General features: G+C 48.4%; 1 protein-coding gene across 1 annotated transcript in view; it reads right to left on the bottom strand.

The window, feature by feature from the left end:
- Positions 1 to 23,502, bottom strand: part of LOC309545180 (piwi-like protein 1) — a gene marked incomplete at both ends in the record, with an annotated part of 240,850 nt that overhangs the window by 70,398 nt on the left and 146,950 nt on the right. The window contains 2 exons of the mRNA XM_082244318.1: positions 7,985 to 8,084; positions 9,327 to 9,531. Of these exons, the coding sequence (XP_082100444.1) occupies positions 7,985 to 8,084; positions 9,327 to 9,531 (305 nt within the window). The remainder of the gene's footprint in view (positions 1 to 7,984; positions 8,085 to 9,326; positions 9,532 to 23,502) is intronic.

Genomic DNA, 23,502 nt, shown 5'->3' with positions numbered 1-23,502 from the left:
AGGGAAGAATGGGAAGGACGGACGGACGGACAAGAAAAAGGATGGACAAGAAAGAATGGAAGGACAAGAAAAAAAAAGGAAGGACAAGAAAGGAAGAAAGGCTAGGAAAAAGGAAGAATAAGAAAGAAAGCAAGAATAACGAAAGCTATTCAGAGATGGCAACAAACCACTGCTGTAGTTCTGGGCCTGATAACACCACAAAAAAATCCTCAGAATAACTGGCCTTGTGACGAAACCGACCCACACTGTGGTTGAGTACTTCCATCAGTATACCTCTTCCTCCAGTCTTGAACATAGATATCCGATATTATAGCCGTCTATTGCAACCAAAAGCTAGGCAGAACTAATTTTAGCTGCAAATCTGGACCTGTTTATTGAACAAACTCACACAGAATATATACCCCACAAGAGGACATCCCCCTCTTGAACATATTACCCTAACAATACAAACTGCACACAGGAATATAATAACTATAGCTAAACAACCACATAAATGACCAAGATAGTTACCCAAAACATCACACAATGGTTTAGATAAAAGGTACAGTGGACTCATGGCTAATCCCATCATAGAGGATCTTCCAAGAGTTAATCAAATTAGCCACCAGACAGAAACAATATGAATGAATGGGAATCCACACCTAGAAAATGCTTTGATTAATCAGGATCTCACTCCAGGTCAGACTTCTCGGCATCAAGCTCATAAAGTGCAATATACATTATTACAAGTATAAATACATCCCCATAGTAGACAATAGGAGAGGTATTTAGCACAATACAGTGATCTCCCCCCTCTAGCAACTACTAGCTGACAATGATACAACATGCTAATTAACGCAGCACTTAAACCAGCCTGGGTGACACGAATGCCGGCAACCAGGCTAAAACAAAAGTACAATACACATTATCCTAAGTATAAACACAGAACACCTTATTGAACAGACAATAGCAGGAGACCCCGGTAGCAGACTGTCAGACGTACAATAGTCTGTGAGGCAAAGCTCATACAATGTTCTATTATTCTGATACAGGGGAATTAATTTATCAGATATCTTGAGGGATAGTCTTGATAAACATTACTGTCCCATCTGAAGTAATCCTAACCACATTCTCAGTGTCTATTATTAAGTAATTTTCTATTTTCTCAGTCGCCCTGTTCCCCTAATAGACACAGGGTGACATAAGAGGGACCTAGGGAGCGGAGACAGGAATTTCCCAACCTCTCCAAAGTAAGCTGGGTTCCACGGGCCCTCCAACCAAAGTTACCCCTTACAGGCCTGACTTGGTAGTTGAATCCTGTGCTAACGAACTCAGATGGGAAGCCACTGCCAACTGCAAGACAGCATAAGATAAAACACCACTATGCTTAGTTTCAAAATCCAGCCCGACCATACTACTAATTGTTTTTTTGTAGAAACCTTTAAAATTCAAGTGAAAAATTAAGCAGAAAGGAATATTGCATCTATTCTCCTAATGACACCAGGCAAGGCTGAGCAGGTATGAAGTGGGGGAAGGGTATAGCTTGGTGTCCATTTCTATTGTAGGCAGCAGTAAAGCCCTGGGTTGCCTATTAGCAAGCTCTGTCCCTCAATGGACTCTAGAGAGGTGAAGAAAAAAAGAAAAGAAACGTTTGGCTGACTTCATGTTTTCGGTTACTGAGTGCCCTTTATTTTATTTTTTATTTTTTTTTGATAAACATTTTATTAAGGTTTTGCAGTACAGAAAGTACAATACAATGTGGTACATGCAAAGAAAAAACAACAATGTAAACAAGATGAAACAGCATAGCACCTCCACTAAGTATGGGTCAGGGGGCCTGCAAAATGAAGCGATTCGGGGGGGGGGGGGTGGGGAATCAGGTAGGTGGGAAGAAGGGGGGGGGATGGGGGTGGGGTAGCAGACGTCCGGCCGATTAGCCAACACGAAGTTCCATTCAAGTCAATTCCATTCTGTCATGCCGTGACTAGGGTTGCATTACAGAAGAGTAAACTAAAATCTCAGGTGTACTCAACCATTCTTAAAGCTGCAGACTCACAATTGCATAACATCTCATACAGTACCAGGCACAGTCGAAGGTAGGGGGCGGGGTCTCAGAGCCTCGATGTGTGCGTAGGGGGAGGAAGTGGGTGCACTGAGAGATAAGTATGCCATTTCCTTTGGAATCGACAATGTGCTGAACCTCCACTATGGTTCATGTCTATGAGGTCTCTCCGTAGTAGGGTCTGCATGTCTTGAAGAACCTCACACACTGATGGGGGGGATGCAGCAGTCCAATGTTTCAAGATTGCTCTCCTTGCCACCGTAAGGCAATTCAGAATCCAGGGTTTATGATGGGCTAGGGACTTTCGAGCGGCTTTGTTGAGGAGGGATGAAGCGGTGTCCAAGTGGCCAAATAATAGAGCATAAATGTCTTTGGGTAGAGAGAGGCCAATTGCGTCCAAAATGAATCTTAGAATTTTGTCCCAAAAGTGAGAAATCTGAGGACAGGCCCAAAATTTGTGGAACAAATCAGGTAGATACGCTCCACATAGGGAGCAGATTCGGTGCTTATGTTCCGGTACCCACTTCAGGCAGGGGAGATATGCTCCATGTAAGATTTTGAGCTGCTGTTCTCGCCAGAACTCGTTATGGACAAATAGGCAAGTGGAGTTGTAGCCCCTAAGAATGCGGTCTCGGGCATCCGTGGAAGTTAGTGTCTTATTCCAAGTGCTGGCTACCTGGAATGCCGACACGGCATGCCATTCTTGTCGCAGTGGGTTGTAGATAGAAGAAATCCTGTGCCTGCCCTGTTCAATCAAGACATCTATCAACGTTGGCGCAAAGCGCTTAGATTTGTCTATACATAGTGATTGCACAAAACAGAGACATTGTTGTATGAATAGGTGATGCTTGAGAGGAATACCATATTTAGCCGACAACTCAGACACACTGTAGGGGTGACCCGTAGAGGCATCATATAGCTGAGAGAATCTGGTCAAACCCATACTGGCCCATTGTGAGAAGGCGCTATGCTGTTGCGCTTGGGGGAACAGAGGGTGGTTACAGATAGGAAGATGGAGAGACAGTCTCTGAGGAGCTCTCAACTTCTTCCGTATTTCCCTCCAAGCCATAACGGTATCACTAATCAGGACATTGTGCCGTAGACCGTGGGGGAGATCTCTGTGCCCGCAGTGCAACAGGGTCACTAGATTATAGGGCCGGACCATTTGAGATTCTAGTGATATATTGGTGTATTTAGATTCCCCTGATATCCAGTCCAGGCCACCCCTGAGTAAACACGACAAGTTATATAGACGAATGTCAGGCAGGCCCACTCCCCTGTCCCTTTTTGGCAGGTACAATTTGGTCATGGCTATACGGGGCTTTCGGCCCTTCCAGATGAAACTAGCTACCGCCCTATTGAGTCTGAGGACATCAGTGTGCTTCAGGAGAAGGGGAATAGTCTGGAGGGGGTATAGTAGTTTAGAGAAGCTCATCATCTTATAAAGATGGCATCGGCCCAGGAAGGAGATGGGAAGATTGTGCCAGTTGTGCAGTTCAGCTGTCACCTTGTCTATAGTGGGGGAAAGGTTCAAGTGATACAGGGAGGATGGATGTTTACCAATTTTGATTCCCAGGTATGTGATAGAGGTATGAACTACTTTGAGGGGAGAACAGGATGCCCATGGGGGTCGATGTGAGGAGTGTAGAGGTAGAACCTCACTTTTGGAGAAGTTTATACGGAGCCCGGAGCATTGGCGAAAGCGCGCAAATACCTGCTGTATTATCAGGAGATCATTCGGTGGGTTAGCTGTGAAAATGAGGATATCGTCCGCAAAGAGCGCTGTGCGCAATTCCGAGTCGCCCACCGGGATCCCCTTTAGATTTGGGTGCGATGTGAGGAGGCGAGACAGCGGTTCTATGGCTAGATTAAACAGGAGAGGGGATAATGGGCAGCCCTGACGTGTGCCTTTGAATAATCTGAATGCAGGGGATGTATGACCTGCCACCACCACCTGCGCCGTGGGTTGGGCATACATAGTCTGTATAAGATGAGAGAAGGGGCCAGAAAAACCTAACTTTGCAAGAACCAACTCCAACCAGCGAAAGCTCACATTATCAAACGCTTTTTCAGCGTCGAGCGTTACTATAGCCGTGTCCGCAGTTGGGTTGGCCCCCGCAAATTCCAGAGCCGTGATGACCTTCCTTATGTTAGAGGTGGCGGACCTCCCTTTGGAAAAGCCTGCCTGAGCGGGATGTATTAAAGAGGGGAGGATGTCAGCCAGTCGGTTAGCCACTATCTTGGATAGGATTTTAGCATCTAAGTTAAGAAGGGAGATGGGGCGGTAGGAGCCTGGATTGGTGGGATTTTTACCCTTTTTGTAGATGAGCTTGATAAACGCTCGGTACCCTGAAGGTGGGTAGGGGCCACCAGTGTAGATGGAGTTGAACATGTCTAGAATAGTGGGTGCGATTGCTCCGATTGCCAACTTGTAAAAATCAGACGTATAGCCGTCAGGTCCCTGGGCCTTGCCAGGGGCCAAGGCCTTGATCGTGTTGAGCACCTCATCCAAGGATTTCGGTGCGTTAAGCAAATCTAACTGTTCCTGCGTAATATTAGGAAGTGGAAGCTCCGATAACAGGGATTCCGCCTCAGGTACATCGATAGGATCCTGCCCATATAAGGTTGTATAGAAGGACTCAAAGACTGCGTTAATAGCCTGCGGGTCCTCGACAGTGTCGCCCCGTGAGTCCTTGAGAGCCGCCACATGCGTCGGTGTGAAAGGGGGCCTACACAGGGTCGCTAGCAGCTTGCCCGGTTTGTTTCCGAATTTGTGAAACTTCCAGTCTTTCTGCGAAGCGTAGATGGTCTCCTGCACCGCAGCCCAGTCATCAAATGATGCTTTAGCCGCACGCCAGCGCTCTCTACATTCCGGGGTATTAGCTTGGTTGAGAAGCCTCTGCGCCTCCCGAAGAGATGCGCTCGCTTCCTGAAAAGCTGTGGCGGTTTTTTTCTTATGGGCTGAAGCGTAGGAGATAAGCTGACCTCTAAGAACAGCCTTACCGGCTTCCCAGAGCAGCAAAGGGGAACAGTCGGGAGAGGAGTTAAATTGTAAAAATTCGGACCAGGAGTCCTGTATAATGCTCTTTATCCCCGGATCCTTGGCCAGATATGCTGGAAAGCGCCAAGAGCTCTTAGATTGGGGTGTGTCGAAGGAGGAGACGTTTATGGAAACGGGGGCATGATCTGACACCGCTATGTCGTGAATGCAAGGGTGGGAAGTATGAGCAATCATAGGGTTATTGGAGAAGATATAATCAATTCTCGTGAGAGTATTGTGCGGGTGGGAGAAGAACGTGTATTCACGATCAGAAGGGTGGGCGAGACGCCATGTATCTGTGAGGCGTAAACCTTCAGCAAAGACCTGGAGCGGTGAAGTTGGTTTAGGGGAGTGAGTTAAGGGATGTGATGACCCCCATGACCTATCCTCCTCTATATCAAATGTCGTGTTGAAATCACCCACCACTAGGATGGGTAGGTGTGTATAATGGGCCAGAAGAGAGGTGAGTGCCTGGAAAAAACTTTCGTGGGAGAGTTGGGGGCATAAATGGCTGCCAGTATCCAAGTGCGGGATGCCATAGTCAATTTCAAAATCAAGTTCCGCCCCTCATCATCAGAGTATGAGACCACGACATCGCAAGAGACCTATTTGTGGAGCAGGACCATAACTCCGGCTTTTCCAGAAACCGCTGGGGAACCGAAGACCCAGCCCACCCAGTTTGCGCATGCAAACCAGGTCCAGTTCCGGTAGATGCGTCTCTTGCAATACAGCGATGTCTGCCCTCAGCCGTCGGAGATGTCTGAGGACAGCCATGCGCTTGTTCAGGGATTTTAACCCCTTAACGTTCCAAGTGACTACCTTCATTCAGGTGGGGGCGTGACATAGGAATAAGGGGGCAGAAATAGTAGCTTGAAATGTACACATAGCATAGTAATGAAATGCAACCACTGACAATCATACAAGTAATGTAATAAAGGATGTAGACATCTGCAAGGGAGACTGGACGTGTGGGAGGGAAAAGCGGACCCAACAGGGGTCGAGGAGGGAGAAAATCGGGAACATACCCACAAGAGACTCGACTTCACCTTTTTCCTCATATATATCGAACTCTCGATGGGAACAGCGTTACCGGTAGTTCAAGATGCATGCATTCTCTATGCCGGTTAGGAGTCCGCAAGGACCGCCGGGACATGTACTCAGTAAAACTGAGATGGAGGCTGGCAGCACAGACTTCCGGGAAGGCCGCAATCCTAATAAGAACAAAAGAAAACGAAAAAAAAGAAAAAAAAAGAGAAACCTGGAGTAGGGTCCCCGCGGGAGCCCTTGGGTAATCAAGGATACCAACAATACGCGTTATACGAACCAGCGCCACTCCCGATACCTAAAACCCAGAGACAGGTAAAATAGTGCAGATGAGGCATAACAATACAAAGCAGAACAAGTGCAGAACAGATACATAAGTGCTACCAAGATACCACTAAATTAGAGCGGCACTACAGGCAGAGGCACAGGATTTCCAGCGAGCTGGAGCAAGCAGACCTGGTCCTGATCAGCGAGGATGAGAGCGGTGGTGTGGGTCACAGACGGAGCTTTTTGGCAGAGCCTCTCCTGGGGCTGCGTTGTTCCCTCGCGCCCTGGGGTCTCGCCTCCTCAGGGAGAGTGAATGACTTTTGATCTCCAGAGGGATCCATGAGGCGTAGGGTGGCAGGATACGCCAAGGTGAACTTTATGGCTTTTTGAAATAAAGCTTGGCAGATGGGCTGAAATGCTTTCCTCCTCCTGAGAGTAGTCTGCAAAAAGAAGCAGCTTGTGACCATCCAGTTGCAGAGCCTTGGAATTCTGGAAAGATTTTAAAATATTCACCCTGTCCATGTAATTAAGGTAGCGTACAATGACCGGTCGTGGTGAGCGGCGGTCATTAGAGGGGGCCCCTAAGCGGTGAGCACGTTCCGCTGTGCAGGAGGGCAGGCCCAGGGCTGAGGGGATTCTGGAAGCGCAGATGTCATACAGAGAATCAGCATTATATGTCTAAAGCAGCCCTATGATTCTGAGGTTATTCCTCCGAGACCAATTCTCGAGGTCGTCTAATTTCTCCAGGATGTAACTTTGGGTCTCTTTGGCTCGCTGGTCCTGGGAGAAGGAGGATTGAAACTCATCCTCTATGTCTGACATGCGATGTTCTAGATCTGTGAGCCTGCCAGAGTGCTCCCCCAGCTCCTTGCGGAGTTGCGTTATGCCCTGCGCTATCGCACTGTCCACTGCAGCGGTGATGGTAGGTGAGAGCAATGCTGCCACAGCTTGTGCCAGGGAAGCGATGTGGGCATCTGGGAGCAGGAGCGCTCTGAGCCTGTGACACGGGCGGGGAGGAGACATCCGCCATATTGGCTTCATTGGAGGCCTGGTCCGCGAGCTCGGCGAGCGGGGGTGGACGGCACGGAGCCGTGGAAGACAAATCTGTCCATAGCTGCCAGGTCCCCGGTGGTGCGGGAGGCGATCGGTGCGGTCGGATGGCTCAGCTGGGCTCAGGCTAGATGTGGTATCCGCCGTTCCGAGCGTCCGTTCACATGAGGCGCCGGAACCGGAAGTGAGTGCCCTTTATTTTAACCATGGCAATATTAAAAGTTTAGACTGCAAGGCAACTAGGAACACTAGTCATACCAGTTATTATGCAAAGAACAAGCTGTGGACAGAGCTAATGCAAAGGATTTAACCTCTTCTCCCTTCCCTTTACCTCCCATCAAGTGAAGAGTTACTTAACTCAACTCCAAACGCAGTCATAACTTGTATAAACAATAAAATGCGAATTTAAACACTTTACATAACATCTCCATTTTCCTTCCCTCTTCCTTTACACAATACCATCTTGCATAAAATGGACAGGTGCATTTTTAATTTCAGCTCATTTTGAGCTGGACAGCTGCATGACACTGCCATGATCTTACCGAGTCATTCCTTTATTCATGCTGGCGACAAAACCAGCAATCGATCGCTTTCCTGCCACGGTGTCATGGTAGATATCAATCCCGATTACCATCAGGCGCTCTACCTACAAGAAACCCACAAAGAATTCCAGCCATTAGTCAGTGAAAAAGTACTGAAGCAAGAGGGTAAGGCACGACAGCCAGACAAGAGTTTTTAGGTGAGGTCCCAAATAGCATTCTCCAAAGATTGTATGTAAACCCTATTCTTATTTGCTCCTTTCTGGTCTGGTAAATACATCACTGAAAGCATTCGGCAATATCTGTTCAAGAAGTGCAAATAATTGGTGATCATGTTGGAATTCAGAACCCCCTGTTTACCATTCAAGTGTTATCCCAAGGAGTCTAAATCAGCCCACCCAGTCCCCATCTATAGAAGAAAAAAATCTCTATATTGTAGAGATGGTAAAGAGACCGGAAGGAATTCTGAAGTTTAGTAAACTGGACAGGGCTGATCCCATTTCCTACAATTTTGGTCCACAAAATGCAGGGCATCATCTGCCCATAAAGGCTGTATTAACACTGATATGATGTGTCGCACTGCATCTGATTCACACCGCCTTCCTATGGGAATCTGTGTGGTGCGATTTGAGCCCATCATTTTGTATGGCTCAAATTGGACCGCTTCTACAGTGGAGTAGAGTGTTCACACCCATGCAATCCAATTCAAGCGCAAACACCACGTTCTGTGACCTACTCTTGGTGTGTTGGTAACTTTTAGAGTGACAGCCGCAGCAGATCGCATAAACCCAGTGCTATTGCTATGCGGTGCGATGTGGGAAACGCAGCGATTTCTGTGCATTTCCTGCATTGCATCAGTCCGAAGCGAGCCTAACAGGAATTTATTGGCAGAACAACACGTACTTGGAAAAATATGCATGTATTGCAAAAATATACTGAATTATTTTTATTTTAGCGGACCGTATTGGAGGGAGGCAAGTGTAAACGGACACAAGACGGTTTACCCCGACTGGTCCATAGTGATACAAGGACCATCCGATCAGGTCCGCCTGAAAAACTGACAGGAGGACCTGGTCAGATTGCTCATGTAAAAAGATAAGTATTAACAGTATCTGAAAAGAAATAGTGAATATGAGGCCTATAATGCTCAGAGGGGGTTTATGACATTTCAAAGCTGACCTCTGTTTCTATGAGATGCCCCTACAGTTACACAGTGTTCATAGCACTTAATGAGGTAGTGGTGGGGTGTAAAATGTCTAGTGACATTATAAGCACGAGGCTCTAAAATAAATTCATGAACACATGGAAAAAAAAAAAGGTTTTCCTATTATACAGTAGGAATGACTTGCCGGTATCTCCACGCTCCAAAGCTCCCCACCAAGTTTGCAATTAATTTGAAGGGCAATCTTGGTACACACAGACAAGAGGGTCTGTGGTCTGCTCAGGGTCCTGGAGACCACGCACTGGCTAGGTATGGGCACGTCCAGACACAGGTACTTCTTTATTGCATCATACTTCATCTTGTTTATACTGGACAGGACACACACTACCTAGAGGGAGATGAAAGTAGAGGTGCTTTAGAAATCTTGAACAGAGCAACTGCAGTAGAAAGGAGCACAATGTATGTTAAGGGCTGAAAAAATCCCAGTCAGGTCACCTTCGTACCTTAACAGCTGAACTCTCTCTCGCCCCATCACTCTCAGACAAAAATGTTTACATGTTTTTTTTAGTCTAGGGGCGCTATCAAGCAAGGGATACTAGCCTTATTCTTCCCTCCTTTCAGCTGGCCCTGACCTATACTCTCATTCAGCTGGCCCTGACCTATACTCTCATTCAGCTGGCCCTAACCTATACTCTCATTCAGCTGGCCCTAACCTATACTCTCATTCAGCTGGCCCTAACCTATACTCTCATTCAGCTAGCCCTAACCTATACTCTCATTCAGCTGGCCCTAACCTATACTCTCATTCAGCTGGCCCTAACCTATACTCTCATTCAGCTAGCCCTAACCTATACTCTCATTCAGCTGGCCCTAACCTATACTCTCATTCAGCTGGCCCTAACCTATACTCTCATTCAGCTGGCCCTGACCTATACTCTCATTCAGCTGGCCCTAACCTATACTCTCATTCAGCTGGCCCTAACCTATACTCTCATTCAGCTGGCCCTAACCTATACTCTCATTCAGCTGGCACTAACCTATACTCTCATTCAGCTGGCCCTAACCTATACTCTCATTCAGCTGGCCCTAACCAAAACTCTCATTCAGCTGGCACCAACCTATACTCTCATTCAGCTGGCACTAATCTATACTCTCATTCAGCTGGCACTAACCTATACTCTCCCAATGCATACAGGCTTCTTGACATCTTTAAGTACAATGCAGAACCCTCTGGTCCTGCATTGTACATGACGACATTGGAAAGGGGGCAGCCACGCAATTGCAGATGAGTGGCTTCATGGGACTAGTCATACAGGGGGAAAAGCCAGCAGAAATGAAGAATGAGGCAAGTATTTCTCCAATAAATACAATCATGCATGCATCTGATCATCTGCGTGCCATGCCATAGGGACCCATCATGGTGGAAACAGCATGATTAGATAAGTATGCTTGTTATATTTTCTGTATCTGTCATTACTTAAAGCGTAACTCCACTTTAGTTGAGGAAAAAAAATAAAAATAAATAAAACATTCCCCTCTGAGTGATCTATGTATATTACAAGGATTATAAAAAAACTTGGTTGCAGATTCCTACTTTCTGTAATTTTGAAGAAAAATGGATTTTTGTAAAATCTTACCGTAAAATCCTTTTCTCTTAGCTCATTGACAGACGTAGTCCTCGGTGATACAGCACCTTCGGGTTATGTTGCCTCCACAGGAGTAGGACTAGACAGGAAATGAAAAATGCTCTGGCCACACCCCAGGGGCAGTCCCCGAGGGTATATCCTCTCTCTCTCTGCCACAGCAAATCAGTTATGTCACAAAAGCAGTGCTTAGAGAATTTAACCCAACCCAACTCAAAAACAGAGGGGCGGGTACTACGTCTGTCAATTAGCTAAGAGAAAAGGATTTTACGGTAAGATTTTACAAAAATCCATTTTTCTCTATCGCTCATTGACAGACGTAGTCCTCGGTGATACAGCACCTTCGGGAAGTCCCAGAGCAGTATCACAAATGAGGGGTGGGAAAATGGAAATCAAATCCAAATCTAGAAGGCCCAACCAGTGCCAACTAGAAGTTTACAATGCTCATCCTTAATGATGAGACTCAACAAAAAAATTTTCAAACAGAAAAAAACCCTCGAGGTAGACCACCGGTCTCCTCAAATTGCGGCCTGCAAAACCTTGCGGCCAAATGAGGCATCCGCCGATGCCATCACATCAATTTTATAAAATTTTGTAAAGGTATGTACCGACGACCAGGTGGCCGCCTTACATACCTGGACCACTGACGCCTGATGGCGATAGGCCCAGGAAGTACTGAGCGCTCGAGTGAAGTGCGCCCTAACAGGGAACGGAGGATTCCGACCCTTAATAGAATAAGCCTGTACCACCGTCTGACTGATCCATGTAGATATGGTCGCGGCAGACACAGGCAACCCCCTTCAAGAGCTATCCGTGATCACAAAAAGTGAGTCCGTCTTACGAAAACCACTTTAGGAAGGAAGGATGGATTCGGAAGAAGAACCACCTTATCCCTATGAACCACCAGATCTGGGGAACGACAGGATAATGCGACCAGTTCTGACACCCTGCGTACAGAAGTAATGGCCACCAAGAAGGCCACCTTCTGGGAATGTAAGCAAGGGAATCTCCCTAATATCTTCAAAGAGAAGTTTCTGAAGAACCGACCACACTAAATTAAGATACCAGGCGGTAAGGGTGCGCACACTGGCGGAGCCAGATGTCGCACCCCCTGGATGAAATTCCGCACCAAGGAATGATTAGCCAAAGGTTTCTTGAAAGAAGATTGCTAACGCCGAAAACCTGACCCTTGATCGTGCTCAAGGATAGTTTCTGCTCAACCCCTTGTTGCAGACAGACCAAAATTCGGGTCACCGAATAGGTCTGTGGGGGAAATCCAATAGATTCACACCATGCAATATAAGACTTCCATGTGCTGGAAGTCGCTTTCCTTGCTTTAACTGGAGGTAGGAATAACTGAAGCTGACACTCCCTTGTCCTTCAGTACCTGGGTCTCAATGGCCAGGCCATTAAGCCAGCGACTGTAAAGCAAGATGGAAGATCGGTCCCTGAGACCGCAAATCCTCCCTGAGAGGAAGTCTCCAAGGAGCGTCCGCGACTAGCCTCGCCAAGTCGGCGTACCAGGCTCGACGAGGTCAATCCGGAATTTCCAGAATAACTGGAATTCCCTCCACCTCTATCCTGCGAAGAAGTTCCCGCAGCAACTTGAGAGGATGGAAGGCATGCCGTAGCTGATACTGCCCCCACGGGGCGATCAGCGTTTCTGCTGCGTCCGCTAGAGGATCGTGGCGCGAGCTACAAACCTCCGCACCTTCCTGTTAGGCCAAGGTGCCAACAGATCCACATCCGGGATGTCCCAATGAAGGGACAGCTAGGGAAAAACCTCTGGATGAAGAGGCCATATACGATTGGATCCGAATCGGGCTGCTCTAGAGCTGCTCGATCCAGTAAATCAGACAAAATCTGATCGCTCTCAGTTCCGATACCCTTATTGGTAATCTGGATACTATCGGAAGAAATGACTTCCCCTGGTTGAGCATCGGAGACTTCCTGGTCCGCTCGCTCAACCGGATCCGATTGTCCAGGGAATCGGAATTCTGATTCCATTAAAAAAAAAAAAAAAATCTCCTTCAGGAGAATTCGGGTATGAGACTGGGTATACGGTACTGCCTCTAAGAAGGCCACCATCAGTCCCAGCCAATTGACGGACAGCAACATCCGAATCGTTGACTGAACCTTCTGGAGTTTCCCAGCAAGGAGAAACTCTCTTGCCCAGGATGTATCAAACCTTAGGCCCAGATAGTTCAGTCTCCTGGTGGGAACCAGGGATGATCTTTGGGAAAGCGAAAAAACGCTGATGTCCTGCGATGATGGGGATATAAAGATAGGCATCCTATATGTCTATGGACGCCAGGAAATCTCTTTGATGCAGGGAGACCACCACTGTACGGATGGACTCTATTTCTTCCCAAGTCCAGATTTGGATGCACCTTGCCCTCTTTCCTGGGCATTGTGAATAGGTTCGAGTAGAACCCCTGAAACCGTTCAATGTTAGAAGGGAAGAATCGCACCGGTGGAAGTGATCGAAACTCGATCCTGTGTCCTCCAGAAACCGGTGAAGACATCCCCCCCCCACCCCAGAGATGGGTAGGGGCGCATCAGGCTATATTCTTCAGGCTTGGCTGAGCCGGACTCTTTGTTTACCCGACCAGCGCCCTTTGAAACCCCTCTAAAGGGGCTTTGGAGGGTTTCGCCTTATCGCCCGCCCTCGCGGAACAAACAACTCTATATGAGCAGAAAAGGAAGGTCCTCGTTAGTTACGAGGTCTTTTTATCTTAACAGTCTGTGGCAAGACAGCAGGTGGTACCATCTATCCTATAAAGAGGAATTCCTCAAACGGATAGCACCTAGCCTTGCGTTTGGAAATAACAGGGGTTCGTTTCAAAACGACCCCATTTGGGTAAAGGAAAATCCTTCGCCCTTTTGGTAGGCTAACAAGTACCAAAAAGGAATCTCAGTCTCAGCTACCTCTGCCGGTGTAACCTCAAGACTAAAGGTTTCCCGGACGGACACAACTAGTGCATCCACCACTCTTGTGCTATGGCGGAGGCAGAAACGTGCTCCTCACTGCTGAGGAGATATTACCTGAGACAACAGCCCCCTAAGAGGGACCTGCAACTGCATTGACCAGTTCCGAATCCGTATCTGAAGTATCTGATAAACAATAGGTGTAGGCGGGGGTCGCTACTTGACCCCCGTCCCTGACAGGCCACCTCCACCCGGGATACCAAAGACTCCAAAACTGCCGATAATGCATTAAAAACAAGTGGGGTACTGGAGGGTCCTGCGGCCACCTTGAGGGGATCAGGTGGGGATACCTATGCGGCAGGGTCAATGATTATACAAGACATTTGCCAGCGACAAAAAATGACAAAGTAAAAAAAAAAAAAAACTTTTTTTTTTTTTTTTTTGTGTCCCCCAGTCGCAACAGCGCCCCTCAGTTTTACCTGCCTTTTTGGACCCCACAGAGAGAGAGACAGACCCCAAGGCTCATCCCTGATGCACAGAAGTTTTCATCAGCTTGCTCAGTGCTTGTCTTGTTACAGACAGGAAGTCTTTGGCCCTATTTCCTGGGTAAAAGAGGCGGCTCCGCCCCTTAACACGCCTGCCGGCTCCTCCCCCTGGCTCCATGAGGTGTTTGAGTCGCCTCAAACATGGCCGCCCCCATGCTGGAGACACGAGGCTACACCAAAATGGCGGCCTCGTGCGATCTACCAGACAATGGCGGCGGCCTGCACAGAATAGCGGCATGTCTGCAGAAGGATCTCGGCCTCACAACCCTTCACCCTCATGGTGGTCAGCGTGGTCGGAGGTACCGGACCCTAGCGGGCCGTATGCGGTCCGTGGCCGTCGGGAGGCATCTGCTTAGCTGGAGGAATGATCTGGAATGCAGTATACATGTATAGACATCGCCCTGTGGCTACTGACAGGTAGGATACCTTATACTATCACAGTACTAGTTCTAGTACTGCCACTGACTACAATCATTTACACATTTTTACAATTAGATTGTCAGCTCCCAAACCAAGCCTCCTGGCTTCTTGTACACAAAAATCACACTCAATTAGGGGGATCTGTGACATGTTGTAGGATAGAGGGGAACCCATCCTTACCATTACAGAGAGGGGCCCGCGTTCACCACAAGACCCGTCAGGGGGAAAGGGGGAACATACTACTCACCATACCGGAACCAGGCGGGCGCCAACTCCTGACAGTACCCCTCTCCACCGAGGTAGGAGGGCTGTCGACCAATACAGGCGCCGTGACTCATGGTCTTTGGCGTTTCAGCGAGACGTTTAACTTGCAGGGTCAGTCCCCGTCCAGTGGGACTATGTCGCGGCCGACCCAGCGCGGAGCTATGGCCTGCATGCGCTCGTAGGCTGAACTGGGGTGACCACTGGATCTCAACATCCCGCCCGTCGCCCAGTTCAGCTTTCTTGCTTGAAGATCTCACAGGAACACTGGAGAAAAAAAGCTGTCTTAAAAAATTCTTTTCTAAGAAAAAAATCCTGCCAGGACCGAAGATCCCAGCAAGGTATCTAGGTCCTTACTCCTGACTAGACAGAAAAAAACTGATTTGCTGTGGCAGAGAGAGAGAGGATATACCCTCGGGGACTGCCCCTAGGGTGTGGCCAGAGCATTTTTCATTTCCTGTCTAGTCCTGCTCCTGTGGAGGCAACATAACCCGAAGGTGCTGTATCACCGAGGACTACGTCTGTCAATGAGCGATAGAGAAATCCCTGTTTGTTCCTATGTGCCCCTGTCCTGAGTGAGTCTAATGGCAGTAGTTTCATAATTATCAATCAGCTGTACAGCTACAGAACGCTAATGAGGAAACCTGCTATGACTGCATCCCTTTAGACGTGTTCCTATTGGGAGTATCTCACCAAAATTTCGACATTTTTGTTGCAGGAGATGCCAGAAATCTGACTTGTATCTTAGGCAGACTTCTGGGAAAATTGGTGAGCCAATCACACAAGCAGGAAATTATGTTTCTGAGGTGTGCTCAGTACACATTCTGTGTACAGAATAACTCCATGTAGCCATATTGTATTGCATTTTCAGAAAATTACAGCGGCTGCAGATTGAAAAGGAAAGGTAATTTTTAATAACTTTCAATTACAATAAGACTTGTGTCGCAATTGTATACATTATATTTTTTCTTTATTTGCCATTTTTTTCCCCCACGAAAGCGGAGTTACCCGTTAAATGTTATACTTATAAATATTTGCATGATCTCTCTTAAGACGTATCAAATACAAACCAAAAAACGTAAACTTTCACATACCCGTGATAAAAGTTTAGAGGTCTCTGGGCAACCAAGACATCTTGCCAGATCCACATCAAGCCTTGCATTCCCATTGATATAATAAGTGACAAAATCCTCATCCAGCCATTACAGCTTTACATATTATAATGGTGCACTTAGGAACTCTTGAGTGGCATGGCCATTTTTTGGAACACCAGATAGCACCTTCTTTCTGCTCTTCTCCAGAGCATGCTTGTGTGCATTACTGCATTCACCTGCAGTGCCTGCTCATTCTGCCACCTACTGCACTGCTATTGGATTTGTGGGCCTACCCTGATAGTCACCACGAGCAGCATCATACAGCTACGGCATTCATACACACTGGCAGAAAAATGCCAATGTTGGAGGCGTCCAGCATTTTTTTGTGTATGTCTCTAAACTCAACACAATTCAATGTTAGCCTATGTGGACATGCACATCAGGCGTTTAGATCAGTATTTAAGAGTAGCGCTTATAGGCATGAAAACAAGCTGTATACAGAGAGAAATTTTGCAAATAAGTAAATTTTCTCCTGCACTGATGAGGCTGAACTGATGGGGCAGCCTTGAAATGGAAGAGGCTCTCTCTGCTCTCTCCCTCCTGTCAAGCACAGCCAGTGAGGGAGAGGGGGACAGACAGAATCCCACTGTCTGTGTCAATAGACGCAGACAGCAAGGCTCGGGACCAAGCCCGCACGAGTGTCCCATAGCAAGTGGCTTGCTATGGGGGCACTCAGCGGAGGGGGAGCAATCAGGGCTGCTCTGTGCAAAACCATTGCACAGAGAGGGTAAGTATGACATGCTTGTTATTTTAATGTAGAAAATAAAGGTTCAGAATCACTAAGAATGTGACATCCCCATCTCCAGTAACCTCTTGATTAATGTGAAACTTTTCCCTTTCGTTACATTTTTAAAATTAACTTCTTTTCATAAACTGCATTAAAAAGAGTAACTGCACTTTTGTTGAAAAAAAAAAAAAAACACATTCCCCACATTCTATGTACATTGCAGTGAGCTTAAAAGAGCTTGCAGATTCCTACCTTTTCTTAGTGTGAAGAAAACCAGAGTTAGACTTACGGGTAACTCTGTTTTCAGGAGTCTTCCAAGACAGCCATTGAGATGGAGCTCCTCCCACCAGACAGGAAACATTGCCACTAGCTTTTTAAAAGGTGGTCCCCTCAAGCATCTGGTCAGTTTACCCAAGAACCGAAAAGAGGAATCTGAAAAAATAGTACACCAAATCACCTTATAAATACAAAGGGTGGGAACGTGCTGTCCTGGAAGACTCCTGGAAAGAGAAATAGCAGTAAGTCTAGCTCAGGTTTAACCCGTTCGTCTTTCAGGACAGCCCTTGAGAGGATGAACAAGTACTCTGGGGCGGGGTCAATATTTGGAGGACATTCCTCCCAAACGCCTGATCCTGGCTACCCAAAATGTCCAACTAGAGAATGTCGAATGACCGTTGACATGCTTAACCACATGGCAGCTTTACATATTTGCTCCCGGGTAGCAGCGGCTCTCTCTGCCCAGGATTTGGCTAATGCTCTGGTAGAATGTGCATTCAGCCCTTGAGAGGATGAACAAGTACTCTGGGGCGGGGTCAATATTTGGAGGACATTCCTCCCAAACGCCTGATCCTGGCTACCCAAAATGTCCAACTAGAGAATGTCGAATGACCGTTGACATGCTTAACCACATGGCAGCTTTACATATTTGCTCCCGGGTAGCAGCGGCTCTCTCTGCCCAGGATTTGGCTAATGCTCTGGTAGAATGTGCATTCAGCCCTTGTGGAGGATCCAAGTGTAGAGCCTTATATCCCCCTCTGAGATAGTCATTTTTATCCACTTAGCTATAGTCCCTTTAGAGGCTTGTCTACCCTTACGATTTCCTGGAAAGAGGATAAACAAGGCCTCTGTGATGCTCTAAAGCTTTTAGTGGCTTCCAAATAGCTTACAAGACATCTTATAACATCCAGCAAATGTAACTGCTCCTCTCTGCTATTAGATGGCCCTAGTGACTGCTCTTAACATAAAATAGACAAATTCGGGGGGGGGGGGGGGGGCACGTGGCCTGGCACGGCATGCAGTGAGACGTGAGTAGCTGGAGCTCCGTCAGCCGTACATCCTAAATCGCACATCCTGCACCCTCACAGCACATCCCGGCACCCTGCTTTCTCCCGTACCTCTCTCGCTCCCCGCTGGACATGTCGCCACCAAAAAAGAACTCGGAGGCCGCGGCTAAACCCGATAAATACCGCCGGCAAGGCCTCAAACCAAGATGGCGCCGACCCGGGCATGGACACAGGACCGACTGCGTGAGCCGACACGGCGGCGGTGCTGGAGGAGATCTCCACATGCCAGGCCACCCTAACATCCAAGATTGACGAAGTCAAAATGGATATATCCCTGATCCGTCAGGATATGAAACAGCTGCGGGAGCGGGTTACTGAGACAGAGCGCCGGATCGGTGGGATTGAGGACTCCCTGACCCCCCTGCAACACTCCACAGACAGGCTTCAGGACCAGGTAACCCATATCCTACAGAAGCAGGATGATATGGAGAATCGCCTACGACACTGTAATCTGTGATTTATAGGTCTCCCTGAGGGCTCTGAAGGTGCAGACCCCTCCACATACCTGGAAACTCTTTATACAAACCTATGGCAGGGAGTCCTTCTCCCCCACATTTATGGTGGAAAGAGCCTACCGTTTGTCGGGCCGCCCGCCCCCACAAGGAGCACCCCCCCGCACCTTTATTGCCAAATTTTTAAATTACAATGACCGAGACGCCATACTACGCCTGCCGAGAGCAGGGCAATAGTGCCATGGGCAACAGCAAAGTGGCCATATTCCCGGACTTTTCGGCTGAGGTCCAGAGGAAGCGGAAGAGCTTTATGGAGGCTAAACGCAGACTCAGGATTAAACATTTAAAGTATGCCATGATGTAACCTGCCCGACTCCGGGTTGAAGGTGAAGACCGTGTCCACTTTTTTGAGGATCCGGAGACGGCTATTGCGTGGCTGGAACACCTTGAGACCCGCAATTGACCTCATGGCTGCCTACTCCCTTGGGAACATTGCTTACCTATGCTCCATTGAATCGTTTCTTAGTCCGTGACCTTGGTTGCTCCCTGGATCCCTGCTGCTCCTCATCAGTTCAACCATGGCTTTGCTGACTTTGATGTGGATGGATACCTTTCTCGACTTACAGATCCTACCCGCTGTTGCACTATGCCGTTTTGCCCCCTGCCTGCTGTGGGGGCTCATTACTGATAGTACTGACGGAGAGCCTAGGCCCAGCTGAGATCTGCCATGCCAATCGCCTTGAGAACTGTCTATGGCATGCCGTCCAGCGATTTTTTGCCCCCGACACCTGCTTGGGTCAGGTGTGAGGTCCCTGTATGGCTTTCCCCCCTATTGTTTTTATTTCTTTTTTCCTCCCATCTTGTACTCTGAGCTCTGTTGTGTGTCACCCTCCGTTGTGCCCCGTTTGGCGCCTATGGCTACTGTACAGATGGACCTTTGCCCCTTTTTGTTGGTTGGTTGTAACAGGGACCTTGTTTTGGGGTTTTTTGGGTTTCTATGCCCGCACAAGTTGGGGTGGGTGCAGGGCGGGGGGTTTTCAGTATTGTTTCTTGGACTGTGCTTGATTTTTGTTTCTGTGCTGTGATTACATTTGAATGTTCTGCGGGATGTGGGACCTTTCTCCTTGTGGGTCTGTTCCCTCTCCCGCGCTTCGGGCTGCCATGCGGCGGGAGTGCGCCCAGAGATCCCTGTGTATTCTACACTGCTACTTCTACATTTCCGAATATGGCCACCATAAAATTGCTGACATGGAATGTCAGGGGCCTGCTAGATAAGGTTAAATGCTCTCCGGCCTTCGCCACCCTCAAAAAACAACGAGCCGACATACTAATTCTGGTGGAGACTCACTTGGAGGGCCGCATGCACTTGTCGCTCAAACGCCCCTGGATTGGCTGGGTGCATCATTCAGCGTACTACTCCCATTCCCGGGGTGTAGCGATTCTAGTCTCCAAGTCTGTTCACTTCCAAATCCAGGGATTTCGGGTTGACTCTCAGTGACGGTTTATTTTCCTACATGTCTTAATATTTGGAGAACCCTGGTTGATATTGGCCTTCTATGTGCCCCCACCTTTCGCTATGACACTGGCTACGGAGGGCCTGTCCTATATGGCACAATATCCGGGAACCCCTGCAATTTGGCTCGGGGACTTCAATACTGTGATGAACCCGGGCTTGGACAGGCTTCAGTCGGGTCCTCGCACGGCCCAGCCTCCTACCTCCACCCGGGTTCGCCTGCCTGGTGGAGAGTGTGGACTTGGTGGACACATGGAGGGCCAAGTTTCTCCTGCAGCAGGCCTTCTCCTGCTTTTCAACTACTCACCGTTCTATGTCCCGCATTGATTTAATTCTGTTGTCTAAAACCCTGCTTCCTAGACTGGTGTCTGTGGGGTTTCTCCCCAGATCCTTGTCTGACCATAGCCCCTACTGGGTGACGATCGGGCTGCTGCATGACAGGTCGCCTCCAGTGTGGCGTCTTAGGCCGATTTGGTTGTCTCTACTGCCTGTAGAGGCCTCGCTGGACGCTCAGTGGGGACAATTCCTTAGTGACAATGTGGGTACGGCCTCCCCTCTGGCGGTGTGGGAGGCATTTAAACTTCATGCCCGAGCCACCTTAATTTCTCAGATAAAACGCCATAAGGCAGGTTCCGCTGCGGCGCACTACCGAGCGGTGACTGACCTCCAGGCGGCTGAGGCAGACTTCCTGGCCGACCCCTCTCCTTCTAATGCCTCACGTTTACAGCTGTTGACGCGGGTTGTTACACAGATGGAGTTCGAGCAGGCTGCTAAGTCAAAACTATTTTTCCAAAGACAGAAAATCTTCGAGCATGGGGAGAGGGCCGGGAAATTATTGGCTTATTTGGTAGACTGAAGACAGACCCCCGGTTATTTCTTTACAAACTACTAATGGAGATCTTGTGACTGACCCTCAGGAGGTAGCGACCAAGTTCCGCTCCTTCTTTAGTGACCTTTACACTTCTCAAGCTCCTAGTGACCCTACTGATATGAGACTGCTACTGGATGGGGTGGAGTTCCCTAGACTTACGGAGGAGCAGGTGGCCTCGTTGGAGGCTCTATTTATGGAGGAGGAAATCGCGGAGGCCGTGTCCAGGTTCCCCAGATCCAAATCCCCAGGAACAGACGGGCTCCCCATTGAGTTCTACGCCCATTACTCTGAACTTCCGCAGCTATTAACACTGTTCAATGCCATTTTTGAAGAGTCCACACTGCCTGCTTCTCTGGGCGAAGCGCTGATAGTGTTGATTCCCAAACCGGGCAAAGACCCCCGATTCCCAGAATCTTATTGCCCTATTTCACTTTTACAGGTGGATGTTAAAATACTTGCAAAAATCCTCTCAATCCGTCTAAACCAGGTAATACTGATTCATGAGGATCAGTCCAGCTTCATGCCTGGCAAGAACACCTCCTTTAATCTCCGCAGATTATTTACGAATATACAAGCTCGGCATGAGAACTCGGGTAGTAGGGTGGTGGTGACACTGGACACGGCCAAAGCTTTTGACTCAGTGGAGTGGAGTTTCTTGTGGGCGTGCCTGGAGAGGTTTGAGTTTGGACCACGGTTTGTTAAGTGGGTTCAATTAATGTACAGCGCTCCGGTTGCCAAGATTCTGGCAAATGGCAGGACCTCCACGTCGTTTCCACTTACCAGGGGCACAAGACAAGGATGTCCACTCTCCCCCTTGCTATACGCATTGGCGGCCAAAACGCTAGCCATTCGGAGTTACCCTGGTATTCGCAGACTGTATGGGCCCATTGACTGAAAAAAAATCAGTATGTACGCGGACGACACGTTATTGTACCTCGCAGACCCGGATACCTCCCTGAATACAGCCTTATCCCTAATAGAGCGTTTCAGTAAATACTCCGGATTACAAATTAACTGGGATAAGTCGCAGATCCATCCTCTTGACCACCCTCCTCCCCCCAGATCGCCCTCAGCTTTGACATTGCAGCAGGTGTCGCGGGTTAAATATTTGGGTGTCCTGGTCGCTGCGTGCCCCAGAGATTAGGTCACGGACAATGTCCAACCTTTATATGATTTGATCAAAGCCAAGACCCAAATTTGGGCGAAACTGCCCCTTGCAGTCATAGGCAGGTTAATCTCATACAAATGGTCCTACTGCCCAAGATACTTTATATTCTGTGGCATTCCCCGATATACCTATCCTTGAAATTCTTTAAACAAATGGAATCCCTTCTTAAAGCTTTTGTATGGGGCCAGAGTAGACACAAACTCTCCTGGCGTAAACTTAAAAACCCCTCCAATTTGGGTGGTGTGGCTCTGCCAGACTTCAACCTATATTATCTGGCTGCCCAGGTCTCGTTCCCTCCTGCTTCTGTGCCCTGGGTGGTCCCAATCGACTGATGACCCGCTGACTGTAATTTTACGTGGAGTACGGGGCTTTGATATTCCAGGTGGGACCGACTCTATGCTCTATCACTACAGTAGGGTGTGGGAGGAGGTAATGGATGGACTGAAGTACCCGGCCCTTCACACCCATACCCCCCTGTGGCATAACGTGGCTCTGGCGGAGTTGCGGTCCCTGCCGGACTCTGCGTTGTGGAGCGGCAGGGGACTCCTCTACCTCTAACAATTGGTGCAGGGCACTGCCCTGCATACGTTTACAGACTTGAGTACCACTTACTCCCTCCCGACCCATATGCTTTTCCGCTACCATCAGATCAGACATGCATTCAGAGCCCAGTTCCCGTCCCCTCCTCCCCCACTCGAGACTCTCTCCATGCTTGAATTTATCGAGAGTACAGACCCACAACACCTGATCTCCGTCCATTATGCAGAACTCCACACCCCCTCCTTTACTGTTATAGCCTATGCTGTCAACCCACCTGGGAGGCGGATGTGGGTGCCATGGATGACAAAGATTGGGATAACGCCCTGGGGACGTGTAGGTCGGTATCCCCTAAGCTATCTGACAGACTTACTCAACTGTTTATTTTGCACCGCACATAATAAACTTGGCCACCCTTGGCATAACACGCTGATGTCCCCGAACTGCCCGATGTGCTGGACGGCTGTGGGCACCTTCTTCCACCTTCTCAGGAGTTGCCCCCAACTGCAGGGATACTGGAAACAAATCGCTCCCTTCCTGCGCGACAAAATGGGTTCTCCGGTGCAGCTGGCCCCTAAACAATGCCTTCTGGGTGTATACCCAGATGAAGACACGGATAAATGTCTCCTCACCTTTTTGCAGACCACGCTGTTCCTGGCCCGGAAGCTGATTGCCAGGCAGTGGAAGCGGGCATGTCCTCCCGCATTTAAAGCCTGGAAGGCTGAAGTCAATAACGTCCTACCGTACCACAAACTTATGTACAAACATAGAGGTAACCCCACCAAGTTCAATGAGAT

This window comes from Pelophylax lessonae (genome assembly GCF_965119305.1).
Source record: "Pelophylax lessonae genome assembly, chromosome: 2".
NCBI lineage: Eukaryota > Metazoa > Chordata > Amphibia > Anura > Ranidae > Pelophylax > Pelophylax lessonae.
This window is presented reverse-complemented; position numbering and strand designations above follow the sequence as displayed.